The following is a 21,993-nucleotide window of genomic DNA, read 5'->3' as shown; positions in this document are numbered from 1 at the left end:
TAAACCTGGTGTGGGCACTGCACTGAAACTCTCTCTCAGTATGTGTATGAATATAAATGTGCTAGGGTTGCAGAAGAGCCTCAAGTTTAGACCTTGAGTAGTGCCACCATGATGTTTGAATTTGAGTTTGCTATGTAGGTATGCCCAGTAGGGAAACTTTGCTTAAAAAAGGCACTATAAGGAGCAGCAAGGACTTTATCTTTTATGCCTAAGCCCTGGTATAAGACATGTTGGCAGTCCCTGACAAAATAGGAAGTCTACTATGTCATACCAGGACAATACATACAGCATCTCCTTAGAAATGACACTGGTTTCCTGGCAGTTTTGGAAGCCAAATACCGTGCCTTGGTATCAAGGAGTAAAGCAAGTTCTTTGTAAATTTTATTAGGAGAACGTCTTTAAGGAGTACAGTAGATGTTATCTATACCTGGAAAAAGTTTGACACTAACCAAGTCCTATTTCTGCAATGATGGACTCCATTTAGGAAATCAGGGTAATTGTATTAGGAAAAGAATTAACTATGAAGGTAAAATCTTTTTTAGAGTTAATTAAGGGTTTTTGTGTAGTAAAGGAAAGGACCGCTTTAAAGTGTCTTTGAGCATTCCTTATAGTTTTAACAAGTAAAGTGGCTGACTTGGAGGCTGTAAAACCTGGTGACAAGATTTATATTCTACTAATAATGGAAATCTGGTTTTGTAATGACAAAAGACACTTGTTCTAGGTTGCACAGGACGTCCTGTATGTAGCGAAGTTAACAGAAGGGAAGAGGAGTCATAATCTGTTTCATCAAGGTTTTCATATTCTACTGTCCTTTGACACCAGTACTGAATTTCTCTCTGAACATGAGCAATAAATGTCATTACTGAGATGTAGTTGTTTTTTCATTTTCCTAACATCTCTTGGCACCTTTGATACAATAGCTGGTGTCCTTAATTAGTGTAATATAGATTAGTCTATACCTAATTCTAACAGTAAAGAAGTTAGTAATATGTTGGTAGGCAGAGTAATAAGAAGCTATTCACAAATAGTACTAGGAAAGAATGTGTTTAGATGTGGTCGGAGTAGTAGATTAATAAAAAAAGCCTTGTTATATTGATTCTCAACTTGGTAGCTGTGATAATCTGTGTTGGTTTTTGATATAGGGTTGCTTGTTTCTTTATTAATTGTTTGTTCCAACCAAAATAAAGATTTTTTTACAAAACTGATTTTGATGCAAGAAATGCAGCTATATGTTCATAGAAGTTGGAAACATTTAGTGGCCAACCAATGTATGATTACAGGACATCATTTTATAAGAATAACCTGATAGATACAATTCTTTGAGGAATAAAAATACTCAAACAAAAAATTTAGGCAAGTTCCTTGGTGGAATGATGATTTCACCCAGGATTAGAAATACAGGAAGTTATGGAAAAAATATACAACTCCTCCTACATCACAGAAAACCTGTTATAACAACTGTAAGAAGTGTTTTCAGAGATAAATCTATAGTTCTAGTTAGTTATATGAGATTAACCTAGCAAATAATCTGAACAAGAAAAATACTTTTTTCAGACATTTCAGATGCTGTGGGTTAGATGATTCTGTGTTGTCTATTTGACTGGGTTAACTTTATTACAAAGCCTAATATTATTGTGAGTGTTTGCTGAAGGATTTTTTCAGCAAGTCCTACCACATAAATACAAATTCTTGTTTAGGTAATATTCCATCTGATAACTGCCCACTTAAGAACTATTTTAACACAAACTTTTTGCAAATCCTTGATTATCATGCTCCTTTACGCTCTACTAGGATAAATGCTAGGACTGCCCCATGGCTAACTAAGCAAACTAAAGAAAAAATGATCCTCAGAAATAAAATATGGGCTAAATGGAGAGCTACCAAACATCCATCAGATCACCTCCTCTTCAAACAATTAAGAAATGCCACCAAGAAAGATACTCTTAGAGATAAAAAAAGAATTTTATCTTCATCTTCAACAAACTAGTCAAAAAAACCCTCAAAAGTTCTGGTCAGGTGTTAATAAACTTCTGAAACCAGGGCATTCACCTACTCCTATCCCTTCAGGCTTTAACCTTAACAATTCAACCCTGATCCCAGATGCCTTTAATAAGTACTTTACAGAAGCCATTCAAACTCTAGCTAATTCATTACCCACATACATCTTCTGCACTCTCACCAAATATCTCTGAAGACTCTTCTAATGCCTTTCAGATTCAACCTGTCACCTCATCTATTATTTATAAGCTTCTCAACAAACTCAAACCATGTACCCCTTCTGCTGACCAACTCCCATCTGAATACTTACAAATTGCTGCAAAAGTTATTAATCACCCCATATCCATACTGATTAATAGAACTATCTCTGAAGGAGTGATCCCCACCATATGGAAAATATCGCACATAATTTCTCTACATAAAGGGGGCTCTTCTACTGTGCTCTCCAACTTTCGCCCTATTGCTTTACTCTCCCCATTAGCTAAAATTATGGAAAGATGTATACACAAACAATTTCTCAACTACCTTCTTCAAAACAAACTTCTAGCTGACTGTCAACATGGTTTCAGGCCTTTCCATAGTACTACAACTGCCCTCCTTTCCTTCTCTGACTCCATAAATAATAATCGAAACAATAATCGTTTCTCCTCCGCTCTATTCATAGACCTATCAAAAGCCTTTGGCATGGTTAACCATAATATACTTCACAAACTCAATCTCTTTTCTCTTAGCTCACACTCTCTACAGTGGTTTAGGAGCTATCTCAATAACAGGCAACAAGCAGTGCTGTGGGATAACAACCTATCATCCTTAACCCCAGTAAATATTGGTGTTCCACAAGGATCAATCTTAGGTCCCCTTCTTTTCTCATTATTTATTAATGACCTACACTTTAATGTGCCACAAGCTACTTGTATTCAATATGCTGACGACTCTACTTTGATCTGCACTGCTAAAAATGTTTCCTCCCTTCAGTCCATCACCCAAACAGTTTTCCAAAACGTTGAAAAATGGTTTATGCAACACTGCCTCCTCCTTAACCCCAAAAAAACTAAGCTTCTTCTCTTTACTCCTACCAATAAATCTCCCACACCATTTTTCACTATCTCCTCAAATAATTCTACCTGTATTAACCCTGATATGACCACTCAACTGTTAGGTGTAACCATTGACAACCGTCTTAACTTTGATGACCATATTAACTCTACTATTAAAGCTGTAAATAAAAAAGTTGGGCTGCTCTACAGAATTAAACCCTTCCTTTCCCCAGTAGCGAGAAAAACCATTGCTCAAACTCACATGATCTCCACCCTCTTTTATGCCTCAGCTTTATACACTAACTTATCTAAAAACAACATTTCCAAACTCTCTACCTGCTATCACAGTATAGCAAGATTCATTACTTCTACTCCCCTCAGAACTTACCACTGTCTCAACCTCAAACAACTAAATTGGCTAGAGCTAAATAACCACTTACTCTACCAACAATTACTCATCATTCATAAGACACTTTACTACCCTGATGATACTCCTAGCCTGACAAAACTAATTTCACCTTATAAAAACCTAGCCACACTTCGCTCTGCCAATAAACTACTAGTATCTGTTACTAAATCGCACAATAAAGCTGGTGACGCATTATTTTCAAATTCCATAGGTAAAAACTGGAATCAACTCCCTCAAGAATTAACTAATCAAGACTCTACTACTCTTTTCAAAAAACATATCAAAGAACATCTTAAAACTCAATGGTTATGTCCTTGTACTAACCCCGACTGAAAACATGTCTCCATACACCTATTCTTCCTCTTCCTCCCTTACTGAGATCCTAACCTACACTTTCAATTGCTGAGAGTCACTTCTTAGAACTATGCCTTACTAATAATCTTTTTGTAACGTATTCCTACATTGTTTCATTCTGTTTTATTAGTCTAACTATAGTACCATGCTTTTATTGTTTTTTCTTATTTTATTTCTACTTTTAATGTATTTTTAGATTCTTTTTGCAATTTTCTCTTTTTCAACTTGTATATTTTTGTGCATATTAATTTTTTTTGTGATATATAATTGTTGCTTGCCTGTTCTGGAGCTTTTCTCCCCGGGCCTCGACTGTAAACGGATATATGTCCAGCTTGTCTAGCCCGGTCAACAAATGTAAAATAAAATAAATAAATAAATGTTAGGAAAATGTTGCTGAATATTAAGACCAACTCTTAAGCAGTACTGGATTGTGTAAACAGTAACTTTTCTGAAGGACATTGTACTTGGCCATTTCTGTTGCATGAATTATCTGATGTTCTTTGTGTTTCACTGTTTCAGTCATTACATTTGGGTAATCTGCTGGCAGGTTGCCCTCAGACAGCCTGATTAACAAAGTCTTGGGTCCTGCGTCGGTTGCTGTCCCTTCTTCCATGACGTCAGGGGTATAAAACATGAATACGACGCCATTACATCAGTCTTTCTTGCCGTGCGGTGCCCGAAGCAGAAGTAGTTCGCAAGTGCTGGTTGGCCGACTCCTGAAATTTTCATTTTCGAGTTTCAGAACCAAAGTCTTCAACTTAAAGCTAAGTACCCCGTTGGGGAAACTTTTTCTTGCTCCTTACCGATGTCAGTAAAAGTTAATAATTGCATTACTTGTGGAAAGCAAATACCTCATAAAGATTTTCATCTGTACTGTATTCCTTGCCTAGGCCTTGACCACGACGTCCCTTGCTGTCGGTTTTGTGCTTTATTTAATTAGCGGACTATCCGTTGTTTGTATATTTTTGCCTCTAAATATTTCGGTACTCTGTTTAATTATCCAGAAATGATGTCGGTTAGCCATCCGACTATTGGAATTTCGAAAAAACACAAAGATAAAGACAGAAACAGGCCGTTAAGGTCCAAAACTGACTACGACACTTCTAAGCCAGTTGCCAGTTCGCCGGTACTCAGTGAGGTGTTTTTGCAGCCCCTGATACCTGCTACTTCTGACTCGCATGCCTCCACTGAGACCCATTCGGAATCCGGTATGCCGCGAGATACTTCAACTATGGAACCCGCAGATGTCTCTACCTTGGATGGGGCCAGAGCCGCTGTGCAGGCACTGGCTTCTGAGGGTGTATTCAGGCCTACAGACTTGCATATCAGACCAACTCCACCTGCAATACTAAGGCCTAAATCTCTATCTGTCGAAAAAAAATGACGCCCAGGCTACATGTTCAGGCCCCTATGCCTAAAAAACAAATGATCAAAATGGCTGAATCAGTCAACTGAGGGGGCTCAAGCTAAAGTGGCTTCCCAGCTGGTGACTCTTAATTCAGTAGTCAACTCCTAAATGAGGCTTATTTCCTATGCAGCCGATGGTGCGAGTAGAGTCGCAGGTACGGGTGTGGTCCTTAGGAGACATGCCTGGATGTGGCTGTGTAATTTTGTGGAACCCTTTAGAGCGTCATTCACCAACACCCCCTTTGATGGTTCCTTTCTTTTTGGACCACAGGTGAAAGACACTTTGACTAGGTGTGAGCAAGAAGGCAAGACTCTCTCTGCTGTGGGACTCCGTTTTTCCACTCTTTCCAGACCATTCCCCAGGGGTCAGAAGAGTGGTAAAATGTGGTTCCGAAAATCCCAGGGAGCCTCGCCTGACACACGTAGCGATTTTTCCTCCAGGGGCAGAGGGGGAAATAAGATGCCGCCCCCTTGGCAGAGGGGGTCCGCAGAACCAGGGCAACAGAGAATCTTTCTCTGAGAAGCCCTTTCAACATCCTTAAAGGGTTGCTCGGCTGCCCGCCTCTGGAGGCAGTTGGGGGAAGTCTTTCTCTGTACCCAAGAGCCTGGCAAAAATTAACGCAAGACAAATGGGTACAGTCAGTTATATCCGGAGGTTACAAAATTGCCTTCTCTCAACCTCCCCTACCTTCAAGCAAATCCCTTCCAGATGTTCCACCCAATCTGAGGGACCAAGGAGTTATAGAAGTTTCCAAACTGCTAGAAAAAAAGTCACCCAGGAAGTCCCGGCAGACCAACACGGATCCGGAACTTACTCAAGGTTCTTTTTGGTACCAAAAAAGTCAGGGGACTGGATACCGATTCTGGATCTCGGCAGACTAAACAAGTCTGTTCAATGAACAAAGTTTTGGATGGTCACACTACAGTCCATTCTACCCTTTCTGGGTCAGGACAATTGGATGTGCTCTACAAATCTTCAGGATGCGTACTATCACATCAGAATGGACAGGTGCTCCAGGAGATTCCTTCGCTTCTGGCTGGGAGCCAGTCATTACCAATTCAGAGCTTTGCCCTTTGGTCTCACCACAGCGCCCAGGGTGTTCGCCAAATGTATGATAGTGGTCACTGCTCACCTGAGACGTCAAGGATTCCAGGTGTTTCCATATCTAGACTACTTGCTCCTCACTGCTACTACCAGGCATCAACTTCTGCAAGCCAGGGGGACTACACAATCACAATCTGCTCTCAGGCAACACAATAAACTTCGAAAAGTCTGCCTTGTTGCCCTGTCATTCTATCACCTATATAGGAGCAGAATTAGACCAAGAAACATGTGCGCAAGGCTACCGCCAGACAGGTTGTCTACAATTCGCCAGCAAGTACACATTTTGATGCAGAGCAAAAGGATCCAAGTCAGGTTCATCCTTCAAACCGTGGGTTCCATGGCAGCGGCAATTCTTCTGATCCCTCTGGCCCGCTTTTACATGAGAATCCTTCAGTGGATTCTGTCCACACAGTGGTCCTTCCAACAGCTGCCCATGTCTCACATGATCATGATTACAGAAGCATGCAAAAGGCACCTTTCCTGGTGGATGGTCTCCCTACTAGTGTCTCAGGGCTGACCCTTCATTCAGCCCCCTCTGATTGCCACAGTGACCACAGATGCCTCCCTGATAGGGTGTGGGGGGCATTATCAGGGCAGGACAGTCCAAGGCACTTGGCAGCCTCACAAGTACCATCTGACTATAAACGTCCTAGAAATGAGAGCCGTGCTCCTAGCGTTGCAAGCTCTTCAGGGACCATTGCAGTTCAAACGGACAACATGTCAGTGGTGTGGTACATCAGCAAGCAGGGTGGAACCAGGTCCTATCCTTTGTCGAGAAGCACTCAGACTCTGGCAGTGGGCGATTTCCTCCCAACGATTTCTGATTGTGACACACGTCCCTGGGAGGTCCAATGTCATAGCGGACAGGCCCAGCAGAGCTATTCTCATGCCTCACGAGTGGTCTCTGAATCGGGTAGTTGCGTATCTGATCTTCTGCAAATGGCGACAACCTTGCTGCGATCTTTTTGCCACCCCCTTCAACAGCAAATGCAGCAACTACTTCTCCCTTCTTCCGCTTCCAGGTCACTCTCCCAGAGATGCTGTAGTCCACGATTGGCCTCAGGGAATTCTTTATGCCTTCCCTCGGTTTCCCCTGATACCGAAGCTCATACAGAAAGCTATATTGCTGGGTTGCAAAATGATCATCATTGCTCCCTACTGGCCTCGACAGATATGGTTTCCGTTCCTGTATTATTACTTTCTCGAGCAACCCTGAACTCTGGATCCATTTCCAGACCTACTGATTCATCAGTCGGGCGGGATGCATCAGTCCCTCCAAACACTCCATCTCACAGCTTGGTTGCTCCACTTCCAACCCTAGCCAGGCTTCTCAGCATATCCCCGGCCGTGCGTGAGATTGTCTCCTCTCAAGTCCACGACTAGAAAAACCTATGCTAGTAAATGGAAACGTTTTTCTTGTTGGGCAGAGGGTAGGAACATAGATCCCTTTTCAGCCCCAGTCAACGAAATGTTGGAGTTCCTAGCACAACTCTTTCATACTGTGTCCGCTTCTGCTACAATCAGGGTTCAGTTGGCGTCCATTTCTAACTTTCATGTTGGATTGTCTAATTCAAACATTATGTCTCATAAGTTCTGTAAAGCCTTTCTAAGAGGGACTACTCTCCTTAGACCTCCAGTGAGAGATCCCTGCCCCCTCCTCCTTGGGACCTTAATTTGGTACTAACCTCTTTAATTATACCCCCCTTTGAACCTGCAGCGTCCTGCTCAATTAAATTTCTATCTTGGAAAACACTATTTCTGGTAGCTATTACATCAGCCAGATGCATCTCTGAACTTCAGGCACTATGTGTTCGTCCTCCATACCTGGTTTTTCATAAGGACAGGGTTGCTCTGAGGACTAATCCATCTTTCCTTCCGAAAGTCTGCTCAGAAAATATTTTCAACAAATCTATAGACCTTCCTGTGTTTTTCCCTAACCTCACCAACAAGGCAGAATACAAATTACACCAATTGGACGTTCACAGACAATTGTGTTTTTACTTGCACTGGACCAAGGATACAAGGAAGTTGGACCAACTATTTCTTTCCTATGCTCTAGGCAAACAAGGTCTCCCATTTTCCAAAGTGACCATATCCAGGTGGTTGTCTCACATTATTACCTTCATTTATCAATTGAGAAACAAAGAATTTCCTATCAAATCGAAAGGTCATTCTACTAGGGCTTTGGCCACCTCTGTAGCCTTCCAATCTAGGTTGCCCATGGATTCCATTTGTGCAGCTGCCACATGGGCAAATCCTCATACTTTTATTTCTCATTACAAATTAGATATGGTCTCCAGGAGCAGAGCTGACTTTGGTTCCACTGTTCTGAAGCGTCTGTTCCAATGAGCCGCCCAGGATTGTAGGTGCTAGAGATGCTGTCCCAACCAGCAAGAACGAAGGCGAGATAGGCAACTTAACATAAAGAACTTATGTACCTACCATAACGTTCCATGTTAGTTGTCTTCATCTCGCCTTCCTTCTTGCGTCCCACCCTCCATCCCCCTGTCCTATTGGATCGAGAGGAGTTTTGGTTTCACTGGCTGAGAGTTCTCTGGTTTGTTTTCTCTACTGACTTAGAGAGTATGATAGGTATGCTCAACCTGTTTCTTGGGCAGGTTGGTTCTCTGGCTAAGTCTGGGGTTGGCTATTACAAATGAGATCTGGGTAGCTAGCGCTAGGCATCATGGGATAAGGGGTAGCCTTGAGCCGGTAAACAGCTCTCGAGCTATAGAAGATGGCCGAGTCGGAGCCGAGGATCGGCTTCGATCCCAACCAGCAAGAAGGAAGGAGAGATGAAGACAACTAACATGGAATGTTATGGTTGGTACATAACTTCTTTTTCTCTGCAATGCCTTTTGGCTTGTCTACTGCGCCCAGGGTATTCACAAAGTGCCTGGCTCCAGTAATTGCATTTTGCAGGCAAAGAAATATTCAAATATATCCATACTTGGACGATTGTCTAATTCAGGCAGAAAGCCAGGCCATACTTATAAAACACCTGGCGTTTGTAAAAAAGGGTTCTAACTTGTCTAGGGTACACCATAAACGAAAAGAAATCGCAACTGGTACCCTCTCAACAGATTACATTCCTAGGTGCAAGCTTGAATACAACTGCCCAGGTAGCTTTCCTTACGCCAGAAAAGCAAATTCATTTGGTAACTTACTTCAAACAAGTGACCACAAAATCCCTGCTGTCTGCAATGCAAATACTGCAAGCATTTGGGGTTCATGGCCACCTGCATTACCCTAATTCCATATGCAATACTGCATAAGAGGAAACTATAATGGTATCTAAAAAGCCTATGGGTGTCAGCATTCTCAGGATCTAAAAGCAATGATTCTTGTCATACCTTGCCTACGCCTAGAGTTCCTTTGGTGGGCAGAGGCCTACCACCAAAACAAGGGGCTGCCATTCACACTACCCCCTACTGCCCAAACCCTAACAGACGCATCAGACTGTGCATGGGGGGCTCACCTGGCAGGGAAGTGCATTCAGGGCAAATGGAACCCAAGTCAAATGCATCTGCATGTCAATCAAAAAGAAATGTTAGCTGTACAGAATGCTCTGACAGCCTTCAAGGACCACATTCTTCCAGGACAATTAATGGTAAAGACTGACAACACCACTGTTATGTGGTACATAAGCATGGGGTTATCCATTCTTACCCTTTCTGCAGACTAGCCATGGCTTTGTGGAACACAGCCTTTAGCTACCAAGTGCATCTACAAGCTCAATTCCTGCCAGGAAAACTAAATGCACTGGCAGACGGACTAAGCAGAAACCTCATGGACCCACCCGAGTGGAAACTGGAACCAAGGATTTTCTGCATCTTGACAAACAGATGGGGGAGCCCAGATATAGACCTGTTTACCTCCCCCCAGAACTATCAGTTGGACAAATTTTGCACAAGGACTCCCCACAAACAAGCTTGGAAAGTAGATGTTCTGTCCTTCAGCTGGAAAAACATATCAGTTTATGCCTTTTCTCCTCTGCCTCTGCTCTCCAAAGTACTACTGAAGATCAAACAGGACAAACCAAGGCCGATTTTGATTGCAGCAGACTGGCCATGCCAACACTGGTAGCCCCTCTTGCGCAGTGTCACTGTTCGCCCCATGGCACCTGCCTCAGACACCAACCTTTTTGTCTCAGCAGGAGAACCAGATTCTGCACCCTCACTTTCAAACACTGAACCTAGCAGCCTGTCTAATTACCATCCCTCAGTAAACCAGTGATGGCTATCATTTTAGAGGCAAAGAGGACTAGTACTAGAAAATCTTATGCTGAAAAATGGAAAAGATTCTGTGCCTGGAACCAATCTCATGGGATGAGCACAGTATTGCCCAATTTACCTCATATTTTACAATACTTAACTGAGATGCTTTACAAAGGCTTGTCTTTTTCCTCCATCAAAATTCATGCCTAAGCCATTTCAGCTCATTATAACACAACCTCTCCTCTTCTATCATCCACTGCTCAAGCAGTTCTTCAGAGGGGCCAAAATTTTAAGACCACCCAGGAGAGCTCCAACTCCATCCTGGGACCTTAACTTTGTATTGGAGAATCTCACTCTCCCTCCTTTTGAGCCAGCTGCAACTGCAGATTTAAAATTCCTTCTTGGAAAACAGCTTTCCTTTTAACAATCACTTCAGCAAGAAGGGTATCTGAATTACAGGCCCTTATGGCAGTGGAGCCTTTCATCATCTTTCATGTGGACAGGGTGTCCGTCAGAACCAATTCCTCCTTCATGTCCAAGGTGGTATCCAGTGTGGCCCTTAATCAGTCCATTCATTTGCCAACCTTCTTTCCTAATCCACAGAACAAAGGGGAGCGGATACTGCACCACTTAGATGTGTACAGACAACTTAGATTCTACTTGGACAGGACTAAACCTCAAAGGAAATCTGAAAATCTGAACAACTGCTGGTGCCATTTGCTGCAGGGACAGAGGATAAGGCTACTTCAAAGCAAACCATTTCTAAATGGATAGGCCATTGCATTAATTTCTGATGTAAGCACCATGGAAAACCTATCCCACAGGGGATCAGACCCCACTCAACCAGGGCTGCATCTATCTCCACAGCCTTTCTCAGTGGTGTCCCTACCAGGGACATCCTAGAAGCTGCTACCTGGAGTGTTCTCTGCATACTTTCACCAGTCATTATCATTTGCCAATTTTCTCTAAATCCAGAGCTGGCTTTGCCATAGCAGTCTTGCAGGGCCTTATAGCTGGTCCTAATGCTATCAAAGCTACCCAAATGTGATGACTGCAACAGTGAAGCACGAAGAACATAGTACAGTTGTGTACACTCATAAATGTAGATTTTCGAGTGTTTTCACTGTTGCAGTCCTGGTTGCCCTCCCTCCAGCCCCCTGACTTCTTTTAGCTGTACGTGTACTCTCCTTTACTATGCTTAAAAGCTTTTTGGTGTATTTGCTTTTTTGTTGGAGGTATAACCTTGTATATTTATATATTTACTTGCTTCCCATTAGGGGGGCACCTGTCATCTGGGGCACGAAAAACTGATGTAATGGTGTTGGCTGTATGTTTTATACCCCTGACGACCTGATGTCACGGAAGAAGAGACAGCAACCGATGCAGGACCCAAGACTTTATTAATCAGGCCGACTGAGGGCTACTGCAAGCAGATAACATAAATTTGATGACTGCAACAGTGAATGCACTCGAACATGTACATTTATGGTAAGTGTACAGAACTGTACTTTTTGAGTGCTTTGTCTATGGGAAGGAGCGAACTTGCTGCGTGCAAGTATGGCTTTTCGGAGCCAGCTGTTGGCTTCTCTGAGGCATTTCACGTTTGAAGCATTGGAGAGAGCTTTTTCTATTCCTAGATCTGCAACTTCTCCACTTTCTTTGGTTCTAGTCTCACTAACCCATTTGTTTCTACATCTTCATCCTCAACCATCCTTTACTTCAGGGACAGCCAACCCAAGTTAGTCACTAGAATACCCAGTAGGGTATACTGAATTCTTCCAACACTTCTCTGGGGCATCCCACCAAAGAAGTTCCCAAAAAAAAGTGCTGAATGGAGACACCTGGACTCTCCTCAAGAATCAGTCACAGAAGATGCTTACTTTGATGAAGGGGGAAGGGTCCCCAAGATCATCACCCAAAGTCATGTCATTTGGAGACATTTTGGAACTCCTAAAGCGAAGCAGTGGTTGATCCCCTGAAGAGGAGTTTGTATTCTTGGAGGCTTTTGGTGGTGGCCCATCTACCTCCTGGGTAACTCTGCCTGTTGATGTGCCTATTGATTTCATCTTTTGGTATGTGTGGAAGGAGCCTGATACCGTTGAACCATTATCCAAAAGACCAGACAAGATCCTGGCACCACCTGAAGACAGATTCTTTTGGAGCAAAGGAGTACCGGTTGATACCATCGTTGTAGCAGTAGCCACAGAGAAAGAACTAGCAGAACAGGGTTCCTCTGCCTACCCCCCACCCACCCAACCCCCCCCCCCCCCAACAGGGGGTCGAGGGAGATGGACAAATTTGGCAAGCATGTTAATGTTTCAGCAATCTTTATTCTTCAGTCATTGAATTATCTGGCACACCTCACAAGACTGTAGAGGGACTTGATTAAAGAACTTATGAAATCCCTCTCAGGGACTGTATCCTCTTAGGCAGAGAGCACTGTCGCCTTGCAGTTGACTCCCCTTCAGGCCATTTTCAGTTCGTCCATGAGGCTCATCTCTCATGCAGCCGAAGGTGCCTCATGGGTGTAGGCTCAGGTATTTCCATCAGGAGGTATGCCTGTATGCATTTGTGTGACTTTGAAGAACCCTTCGGAGTTTCCTTCATCAGTGCTCACTGGAAGTTCCTTACTTGGCCCCAGAGTGAAAGACGCACTTTCCTGCTCACACCTGTTAAAAAAATTCCTGTCTGCTGTGGGCGTACGTTTTTCAACCCTTCAACGAACCATTTCTACGAATCAATGACGTGCCCAAAAGATGTGGTTCACGAAATCCCAGGGTCCTTTCCAAGATCCACGTGTAGATGCTTCCCCAGAGGCAGAGGCGAGGAACTCGAGTGAAAGGCACCATCCTTATGGCAGAGGTGGTCCACAGAATTAAGGATTGAGAGATTCTTTCTCTGACAGATCCTACCAGCACTCCTGAAAGGGACGCCTGATTATCCATCTCTGGAGGCGAGCATGGGGTGTCTATTGTGATAAATTATAAAAGATTCAAGGGTGTAAAGTGCTGAGGATAATATCCAGAGGTTATATCATGCCATTTTCCCATCTACCCCCTTTGGTTTCCAAGAAAATTCCCGATGTTTCATCCAGTCAGAGGGAGGCAGTAGCAGCAGTAGAAATAATGACGCTGGTAGAAAAAAAGTCATCCAAGAGGTTCCCCTGACCAGAAAGAGTCTAACTTTTAGCGGCAAAAAAAAAACAGGGGACTGGAGACCAATTTTGCATCTTAACCTAAATTAGTCAGTTCAATACACACAGTTTTGGATGATCATGATTCAGTTCATTCTGCCTTTTCTGCACCAGGATGATTGGGTCTGCTCGATAGATCTTCAGGATGCATGCCACCATATAAAGATGAATAGATGCTCCAATAGATACCTGTGCTTCCGGGTGGGAGCCAGTCATTACTAATTCAGAGCTCTGCCCTTTGGTTTCACCACAACCCCCAGGGTGTTCTTCAGTTGTTCGGCAGTAGTGACAACTCACTTGATCTTGCAAGGATTCCAAGTTTTTCTGTATTTAGACTACTGACTCATCGCCACTTCAACCAGACATCAACTGATATAAGCCTGAGATTACGTACTTGAAATATGATCAAATCTGGGTGTTTCAGTCAGTTACAACAAATCTCATCTGCAACCAACACAGACATTGTAATTCATCGGCGCCTCTTTCAACATAATCATGCAAACAGCCTCTCTCCCTTTGACAGGAATTCAGACTATTGAGTTTCAGGTCAGGAAAATCCTCCAAAACTCTCTTTTCTCAGCTCAATTAACCCTCCAAGCTTTAGGGTCCATGTCAGCGCTAGTCATCCTGGTACTGTTGTCAAGGTACCATATTTTACCTTTATTTGCTTTTGTTTTTTTTTTTTTTTTGTGACTCATGGTACAGTAAATACAAACGAGAGAAAAAAATGTTTGCGCAGACAAGTTATACATACTATGCACTTTCAGTATTAGTTGTTTTTGTGCCAGGTGAAGATAAATGAGCTAGAATGAGCTTTGTTTTTTTATAATAGGGTTAAGGGCAAGATGATTGTTGGTCATCCAGAGTTTGTTTGTAGAGAAAGTGTTTTGGGTCTTAGTCATAAATTCTGATTCTTAGGTGGCAGAGTAGATAATTGTAGAGTCATCTGCATATTGAACTACAGAACCACGAGAGAGCGCAGAGTGAAAGTTAATGAAAATGCTAAAGAGAAGAGGCCCCTAAGATGGATCTTTGGGGAACTCCAGTGGAAGTAGTGAGAAAAGATGAGAGAGAGTGTAGCTATTTGGTAGATTGTTGTCTCTTTATAAGATAGTTGGTAAACCAGTCTAGGATAGGAGTAGACATGCCCAAGTGTGATAGCTTTGAAAGGAGGAGAGAATGGGAGATGGTATCAAAGGCCTTTGAGAGATCTAGGAAGAGTGCAAAGACAAGTTTACCTTCATTACAATCATGGTTAACAGTGTTCAAGGATAGAGCAGCAGTAGTGTGGTACTGTGTCTAGGCTGGAAAGTGTGTTGAGTAGTGGAAAGGAGTTGGTTTTGGATTAGATAATTAATAAGTTGGGTTTGAATGAATTTTTTCATTATTTTAATAGACTGGGTGGTAGTATGGCTGTGGGACAGAAATTAAAGATGGTGGTGTTACTGCCTTTGTGTAGGCTTTTTTCCAGATGGAGTTTACATAGGATTCTAGGATAGATCTGTTGATGAGAATGCCAATGGGAAAACTTCAGTGGACATTAGCCACTCAGTGATACTTTCTTTACTACCTTCTGTTCAGTCAGATAAAGATAATTCAAGTTTGCAAAATACATCTCCTTTGGTGGCTGCAGTCATGTCAAGTGCAGGAAGGTTGTTCCTTTGTTTTTCCCCAGCCCAAAGCTTTAGTGACCACAGATGCCTCCCAGATTGGGTGGGGGGCATTTTCTGGGAAGGACACTCCAAGGTGCATAGTCCAATGAAGAGGACAACACACGCATATCCATGTCCAGGAGATGAGAGCTGTCCTAGTGTAGCAGGCCTTCCAAGACTCTTTCCTCACTGGGACTACTGCAGTTCAAACAGAATGTTGATGGTCTGGTACATCAACAAATAAGGGGGAACCAAATCTTATGCCCTGTGTCGAGAAACTGAGTGTGACAGTGGGTGATCTAATGCAGTCCGTTTTTGATAGCAGTGTACATTCCGCGGAAGTCCAGCGTGATTGCAGACAAGTTAAGCAGGTCCATATGAGTGGTCTCTGAGTATGAAGGTGGCAGAGAGAATTTTCTGTCGATGAGGTTAACCGTGCTGAGAACTTTTTGCATCCCCTCTCAACAACAAATACACCAGGTTCGTTGCCCTCGTTCCCCCACCAGGGGAGTCGCCAAGAGATGCTGTACTTAATGACTGACCCACCAGTCTCCTTTATGCTTATCCCCCATTACTACTAATTCCCAAGTTTCTTCAGAAAACATCTTGATTGAAGAGTACAGTAATACTCATTGCCGCTTATTGACCTAGTCAGATTTGGTTTCTGTTTCTTTGGCTTCATCTTCTTTGTCCTCCTTGGATCCAATTACAAATCTGCTGTCTCACCTGACAGACTCGATTCATCCAGGCAATCTGGGCCTAAAGTTGACTGCATGGTTTCTCCACTTCCATTCTTTGCTAGACAGCCCAGGCTCTCCTCCATGGTCCATCTTATTCTTTTATCCCACAAAGCTTCCACCAGAAAACTTTACAAGAGCAAATGGAAAATATTTGTATTTTTGTTACAACAGAAATGATTAGACCCCTTTTCTACTAACTCTAAAGTTCTTGAATTTCTGTCATCAGTCTTCAGTGAAGGAGCTAGCTCTTCTATAGTAAAAGTGCAGTTAGCAGCCATTTCCAGCGTTCATGTTGGAATAAATAATCCATCTCTCGCATCTTCCAAACTTTATGTAGCGTTTATAGGAGGAACTTTTCTCCTTAGACCTCCTATTAAAGATCCTACTCCCCCTTAGGATTTAAATGTAGATTTGAAAGCTCTAACTCCTTGTCCATTTGAACCTTCAGCTATGACAGAACTGAAATATTTAAATTGGAAAAATATCCTTTTAGTAATAGTTACTTCTGCCAAAAGGGTTTCTGAATTACAGACCTTGTCTTCTAAGCCTCCTTATTGTATTTTCCATAAAGACAGAGTTACATTATAAACCAACCTTTCCTTTCCTTCCTTAGCTGGTGTCAGAATCGAGTATCAATCAAACTACCAGTTTTCCTTCCAAATTTTTCAGGTAAAGGAGAGAGTATATGTGTTATCTATTGGATCTTCACAGAGAATTGCGTTTTTACATGCACAGAACTAAACATCTTAGAAAACGGAACTGTTCGTATTTTTTTTGGATTTAAAACTGGACAAGTTATTCTCTAAAGTAACAGCGTCTAAAATGGTTGATTTGACTGCATTAACTTTGTAATAAATTGGACAGGTCATTACCCAAACCACCCAGTGCACATTCTATAAGATATATACCTACGACTTCAGTTCTTTTGTGTAGATCTTCACTAGACAATATTTGTGCAGCCACAACTTGGGCCAATCCTCATACCTTTATTACTCATTACAAATTAGATCTCATCTCTAGAGGAAGAGAAGCTTTTGGTTCAGTGGTACTCAGGAATATCCTTCCTTAGAGTCCACCTGGGAGTTGGGTAGCTGGGGACTCTCTCCCAAGAGTCGAATGAGTGAAAATTGACAACATCTGATAAAGAAGTTATGTACTCACCATAATATTCCAACCATGTTGTCCATTTCATTTTTCCTCAACTACCTGCCCCCACCAATCCCCTCCCTTTTTTTTTTGCAGTGCTCTACAGATTTAAGGGGCAGCAAACATGAACTGAAGTAAGTTAGGGACTAGGGCATTATGGAAAAGGGTGGCACTCGAGAGCTTTCAGTGATCCATGAGCTAGTGGAAGCAGCCGAGTCTGAATCAAGAATTGAGGAAGAATGAAAATGATGAAACATTATGGTGAGTGCATAAGATTTTTTTCCACGTGGCTGTCAAGTGAGCCTCTTACCCACAGTGTTGTCTGTATGAGGAATGTGATGAAAAGCACTTTTGTAGGTGCCAGAGTTTCTGCTCTAACACCCAGAAACATCAGAGAGAAAATCCTACCTATCCTTGATACCAGTTGGAGGTGGCTGCAGTTGAAAGTTCCTTGGTTCCTTCCTTGATACTGAATACTGGAAAAAAAAAAGAAAATAGGCCAGAGGGCAGATGTCCATTTTCACTAAACCTCAGTCAGATTGTAAGTTCTTGAAGAACTTAACTTGTAATTTGAACACCTTTGTCTGTCTGATGTTGACACAACAGTGCATCTCCCCCCCCAAGTTTTTTTTTTTTTAATATACATAGGCATGTTATTGGACTTAATTTTGGTTAACAGTGTAATTTTTATTTTTGCATTCCCACTGACCTTAAAACGATGCTGGAATAGTTCATGCAGATATTACTTTCTTTTGTTTTACCAGAACTGCATATGAATGGGTAAATCCTGCAGCTTATGGCCTGGTAGTGGTTACATCTTCAGAAGGGAGGAACTTGCCTTATGGACGATTGGAAGATATTTTGAGCCGGGATAGTTCGGCTCTTAATTGTCACACCAATGATGATAAAAATGCTTGGTTTGCTATTGATCTTGGCTTGTGGATAATCCCATCTGCATATACTTTGAGGCATGCTCGTGGCTATGGACGATCTGCTCTACGAAACTGGGTGTTTCAAGTCTCCAAGGATGGGCAGAACTGGACAACTTTATACACTCATGCTGATGACAGTAGCCTTAATGAACCAGGGTATGTGATGCCACATCTTTGAGATCAATGTATTTGTTTTGTGGAAGTTTTCTAAATTAGTTTTACTGAAACTCAAATTTGTATTGTATTTTGAGAGATATGTTTTTCACAGAATTTGAGCAATATTAAGGGCAAATTCACATCTTAAAAATGTCTGTTTCATTAAGTTTTTATTGCAGACTGATAATATTACAAAGGTGCAGGTGATTTTACTACCTAATTCAGCATATGCACATTGTAAAGTTATTTGCTACATATAAATGGAACTCCTGTGATGTCCTTCATTGATGCATCTGCAGTCATCACATATGGGTTGTCCTGCCTCAGGCAGTCCTTCGGTCGTCCGGATTCCAAAGTCTGGGTCTGGCCTCGGCTGATGTCGCACTTTCCCCTACGTCAGAGCGTCTGGGGTATAAAAGCATCAGCCGATGCCATTTTCCCCAGTCTTTCTTGCCGCGTGGTGCCCGAAGCAGAAGCAGTTCGCAAGTGCCGGTCGGCCAGCTCCTGTGATTCAGCTACCGAAGACTTCGAAAAACCTAAGTACCCCGTTGGGGACTCTTTCTTGCCTCAGCCGATGTCAGATAAAGTTAATAATTGTTTAGCTTGTGGGAAACAAATACCTCATAAGGATTTCCACTCTTACTGCCTCCCCTGCCTAGGCCCAGACCACTACGTCTCGGCCTGTTCAGCCTGTGCTTCCTTCAACCAACGAACTCTTAGACGTCGGTCAGAGTTTGCAGAGGAATTCTTTGGGGCTAGTTTTGCTTACAAGATGCCGTCGGAGACTCCGACTTCGCATTTAGTTAAGAAACGGAAGGGCAAGGACCGACACACACGGGTCGCAGTTTCGACTGAAACCACGGTCAGGCCTACCGCGAGTGTCTCGGTCTCAGCTGAAACAGAGTCCTTGGAACTTCCGATTACCGAAACTGCACAACCGACTATCTCGGCCCCGGAGGCCCCGGCCGAGTCGGTTATTGAATTACCTTCTGAAACTGGTGTCCAGGAACCTTCCGACACCATTCCTTTAGACAAGTCTACTCCTGCACGTGGTGCAGCCAGACCTCCTGCATCCATGTCCATTAAGGCTTTCTCTAGGGCTAAAGCTGCTAAACTTTCTAAAGCTTTGCCTCCCAAGGTTACCTCTCAGAGACCTCAGAATCCTCTACCCTCTGAGAGGGAGTCCAGAGCTTTAGAGAGATGGGGTAAGAAAGTGTATACTTCTGCAACTCTTTCCATGAGGGCATTAAATTGTCAATTTCATATGATACAGTACCAAGAGTATTTGTTAGATGAATTGCATAAGAAACTGTCTTCTTCTGAACCCCTTGATCGCATATCCCTTCAGGATCTGGTACATAACTCCCAGCAGGTTAGTAACCATTTCTTGCAGTGTGGTTATGATGCATTGGAAGCTTCATGTAGGTCAGCTATGACAGGTGCAGTCATACGTAGGCATGCCTGGCTGAAGGAACAATCTCTGCCAGACCATGTTAAAGCTAAGCTTTTGGATGCTCCTATGGAAAAGCAAAAATTATTTGGTTCCACGGCTCAAGAGGTCTTAAAGAAATTTGAAGAAAAGGTAAAATCTGTGCACAGTCAAAGACTTTCTGCAAGTCCAACCACCGAGATTCAGCAGAAATTGGCCTACTAAGAATTGGTCCTTTCCGGACTCCGACAGATCTCAGAGAGGCAGGAATAGGCGTGCCAGAGGTAGAGGGCAAGCTAGAGGCTCCTACAGAGGCCGTCAATGGCAGCCTCCCAACCAGAGAGGTAGTGCAGGAACTACAACTGCTACACCAGGACATACTCAATGACTTTGTTTTGACTCCGCTGACCAGGGCTCAATTAGAAGCACCTTTGGGCGGAAAGCTTTCTTTATTTTCAAAAAATTGGCACAGCATTACGAGGGACACATGGATACTGCAAATAATAGACAAAGGATACAGGTTCCATTTCCACACATTGCCAAAAAGAAAAGGCATGCCAGACCTGCCACCAAATCAGAGGGCAGAGGCTTTGAAACAAATTTCCAACTTAATGCAAATGAAAGCTATAGAAAAGGTACCTCTTTCAGAACAAGGCCAAGGATTTTACTCCAGACTATTCCTTGTTCCAAGAAAAGAAAATTAATGGAGGCCTATTCTCGACTTGTCCGCACTAAATACTTACCTCATTGTGCCAAAATTCAAAATGCTGACTCTACAGCAACTCCTTCCCATGCTGGGCAAGGGGTTTTGGCTGGTGACTGTAGACCTCAAGGAGGCATACCTGCATGTCCCTATCAGACAAAGTTGCAGAAGACACCTCAGATTTCTTGCAGGGTCAGAGCATTATCAATTCTTAGCATTGCCCTTTGGCTTATCTACTGCGCCCAGAGTATTCACGAAATGCCTGGCATCAGTAATTGCACACTGCAGACTTCAGGGGATTCAAATCTACCCATATCTGGACGACTGCCTTATACAAGTGGACAGCAAGCAAACTTTGTTAAAGGACTTGGATTATGCCATCCACCTACTACAGGCCTTGGGATATACAGTCAACATCCACAAATCAAGACTTGTTCCATCCCAAAGAATAACTTTTCTGGGTGCGGATCTAGACACAACCACCCAAATGGCCTTTCTCACAGAAGAAAAACAAAAACAACTACCGGATTGCTTCAAGAATCTGACAAGACAAACTCAGCTGACTGCAAGGAAAATCCTGCAGGCCCTGGGTTACATGGCATCTTGCATTCTTCTGATCCCACAAGCAAGGCTGCATATGAGAAAATTACAATGGTACCTAAGGAGTTTATGGACTCAACACAGTCACAGCTTAGAAACTTTGATCCCACTCATTCCATGCCTCCAAAAGGAATTTGTGGCGGGCTCCAGCCAGCCAGTCGAACAGGGGGCTGCCCTTCAGCAAGCCAAGAGCCAGCCAAACCATTACAACGGACGCTTCAGACCACGGTTGGGGAGCACACATGGAGGGCAGATGTATTCAAGGACTATGGTCACAAAAGGAGCTACGCATGCACATAAACCAAAAGGAAATGCTGGCAGTGATGCATGCAATCGAGGCCTTCAATCTCTTTCTGCATCAAGGCCACCTACTAATAAGGACAGACAACACCACAGTTATGTGGTACATAAACAAGCAAGGAGGCACCCATTCCTACCCTCTTTGCAGACTGGCAATGAATCTATGGGAACTTTCCTTGAAACTCAATCTACATCTGCAGTCCCAGTTTGTGCCAGGGAAAGACAATATACTGGCGGACAGCTTAAGCAGAAATATCATGGATGCACACGAATGGATGCTGCACCCAGACATCTTTCTACAGATAACGCAATCATGGGGGAGGCCGGACATAGATCTGTTTGCCTCCCCCCACAATCATCAACTGAAGAAATTCTGCTCAAGGACATACCACCCACAAGCATGGAAAGTGGACGCCCTCTCTTTCAGCTGGAGAACTCTAACAGTGTATGCATTTCCACCTCTCCCATTAATGACCAAGGTTTTACTGAAGATCAGAACAGAGCAGCCAAAAGTGATTCTGATAGCTCCGGACTGGCCAAGACAGCACTGGTACCCACTGTTAAAGAGCATGTCACGTACGAAACCATGGCCTCTTCTTCTATGGCCACTTCTAC

General features: G+C 43.0%; 1 protein-coding gene across 5 annotated transcripts in view; it reads left to right on the top strand.

Annotated features, from left to right (window-relative positions):
• HECTD1 (HECT domain E3 ubiquitin protein ligase 1) overlaps nt 1-21,993 on the top strand; it is a 4,301,832-nt gene that overhangs the window by 1,720,679 nt on the left and 2,559,160 nt on the right. For all 5 annotated transcript variants that reach the window (XM_044073821.1, XM_044073824.1, XM_044073822.1 and 2 more), the window contains exon 16: nt 18,023-18,346. In XM_044073821.1, coding sequence (XP_043929756.1) covers nt 18,023-18,346 — 324 coding nt within the window. The remainder of the gene's footprint in view (nt 1-18,022; nt 18,347-21,993) is intronic.

This window comes from Protopterus annectens, chromosome 6.part0, assembly GCF_019279795.1.
Source record: "Protopterus annectens isolate FY-2018-M chromosome 6.part0, PAN1.0, whole genome shotgun sequence".
Taxonomy (NCBI): domain Eukaryota; kingdom Metazoa; phylum Chordata; order Ceratodontiformes; family Protopteridae; genus Protopterus; species Protopterus annectens.
The sequence above is the reverse complement of the archived record's forward strand: the minus strand, read 5'-3'. Positions and strand labels throughout refer to the sequence as shown.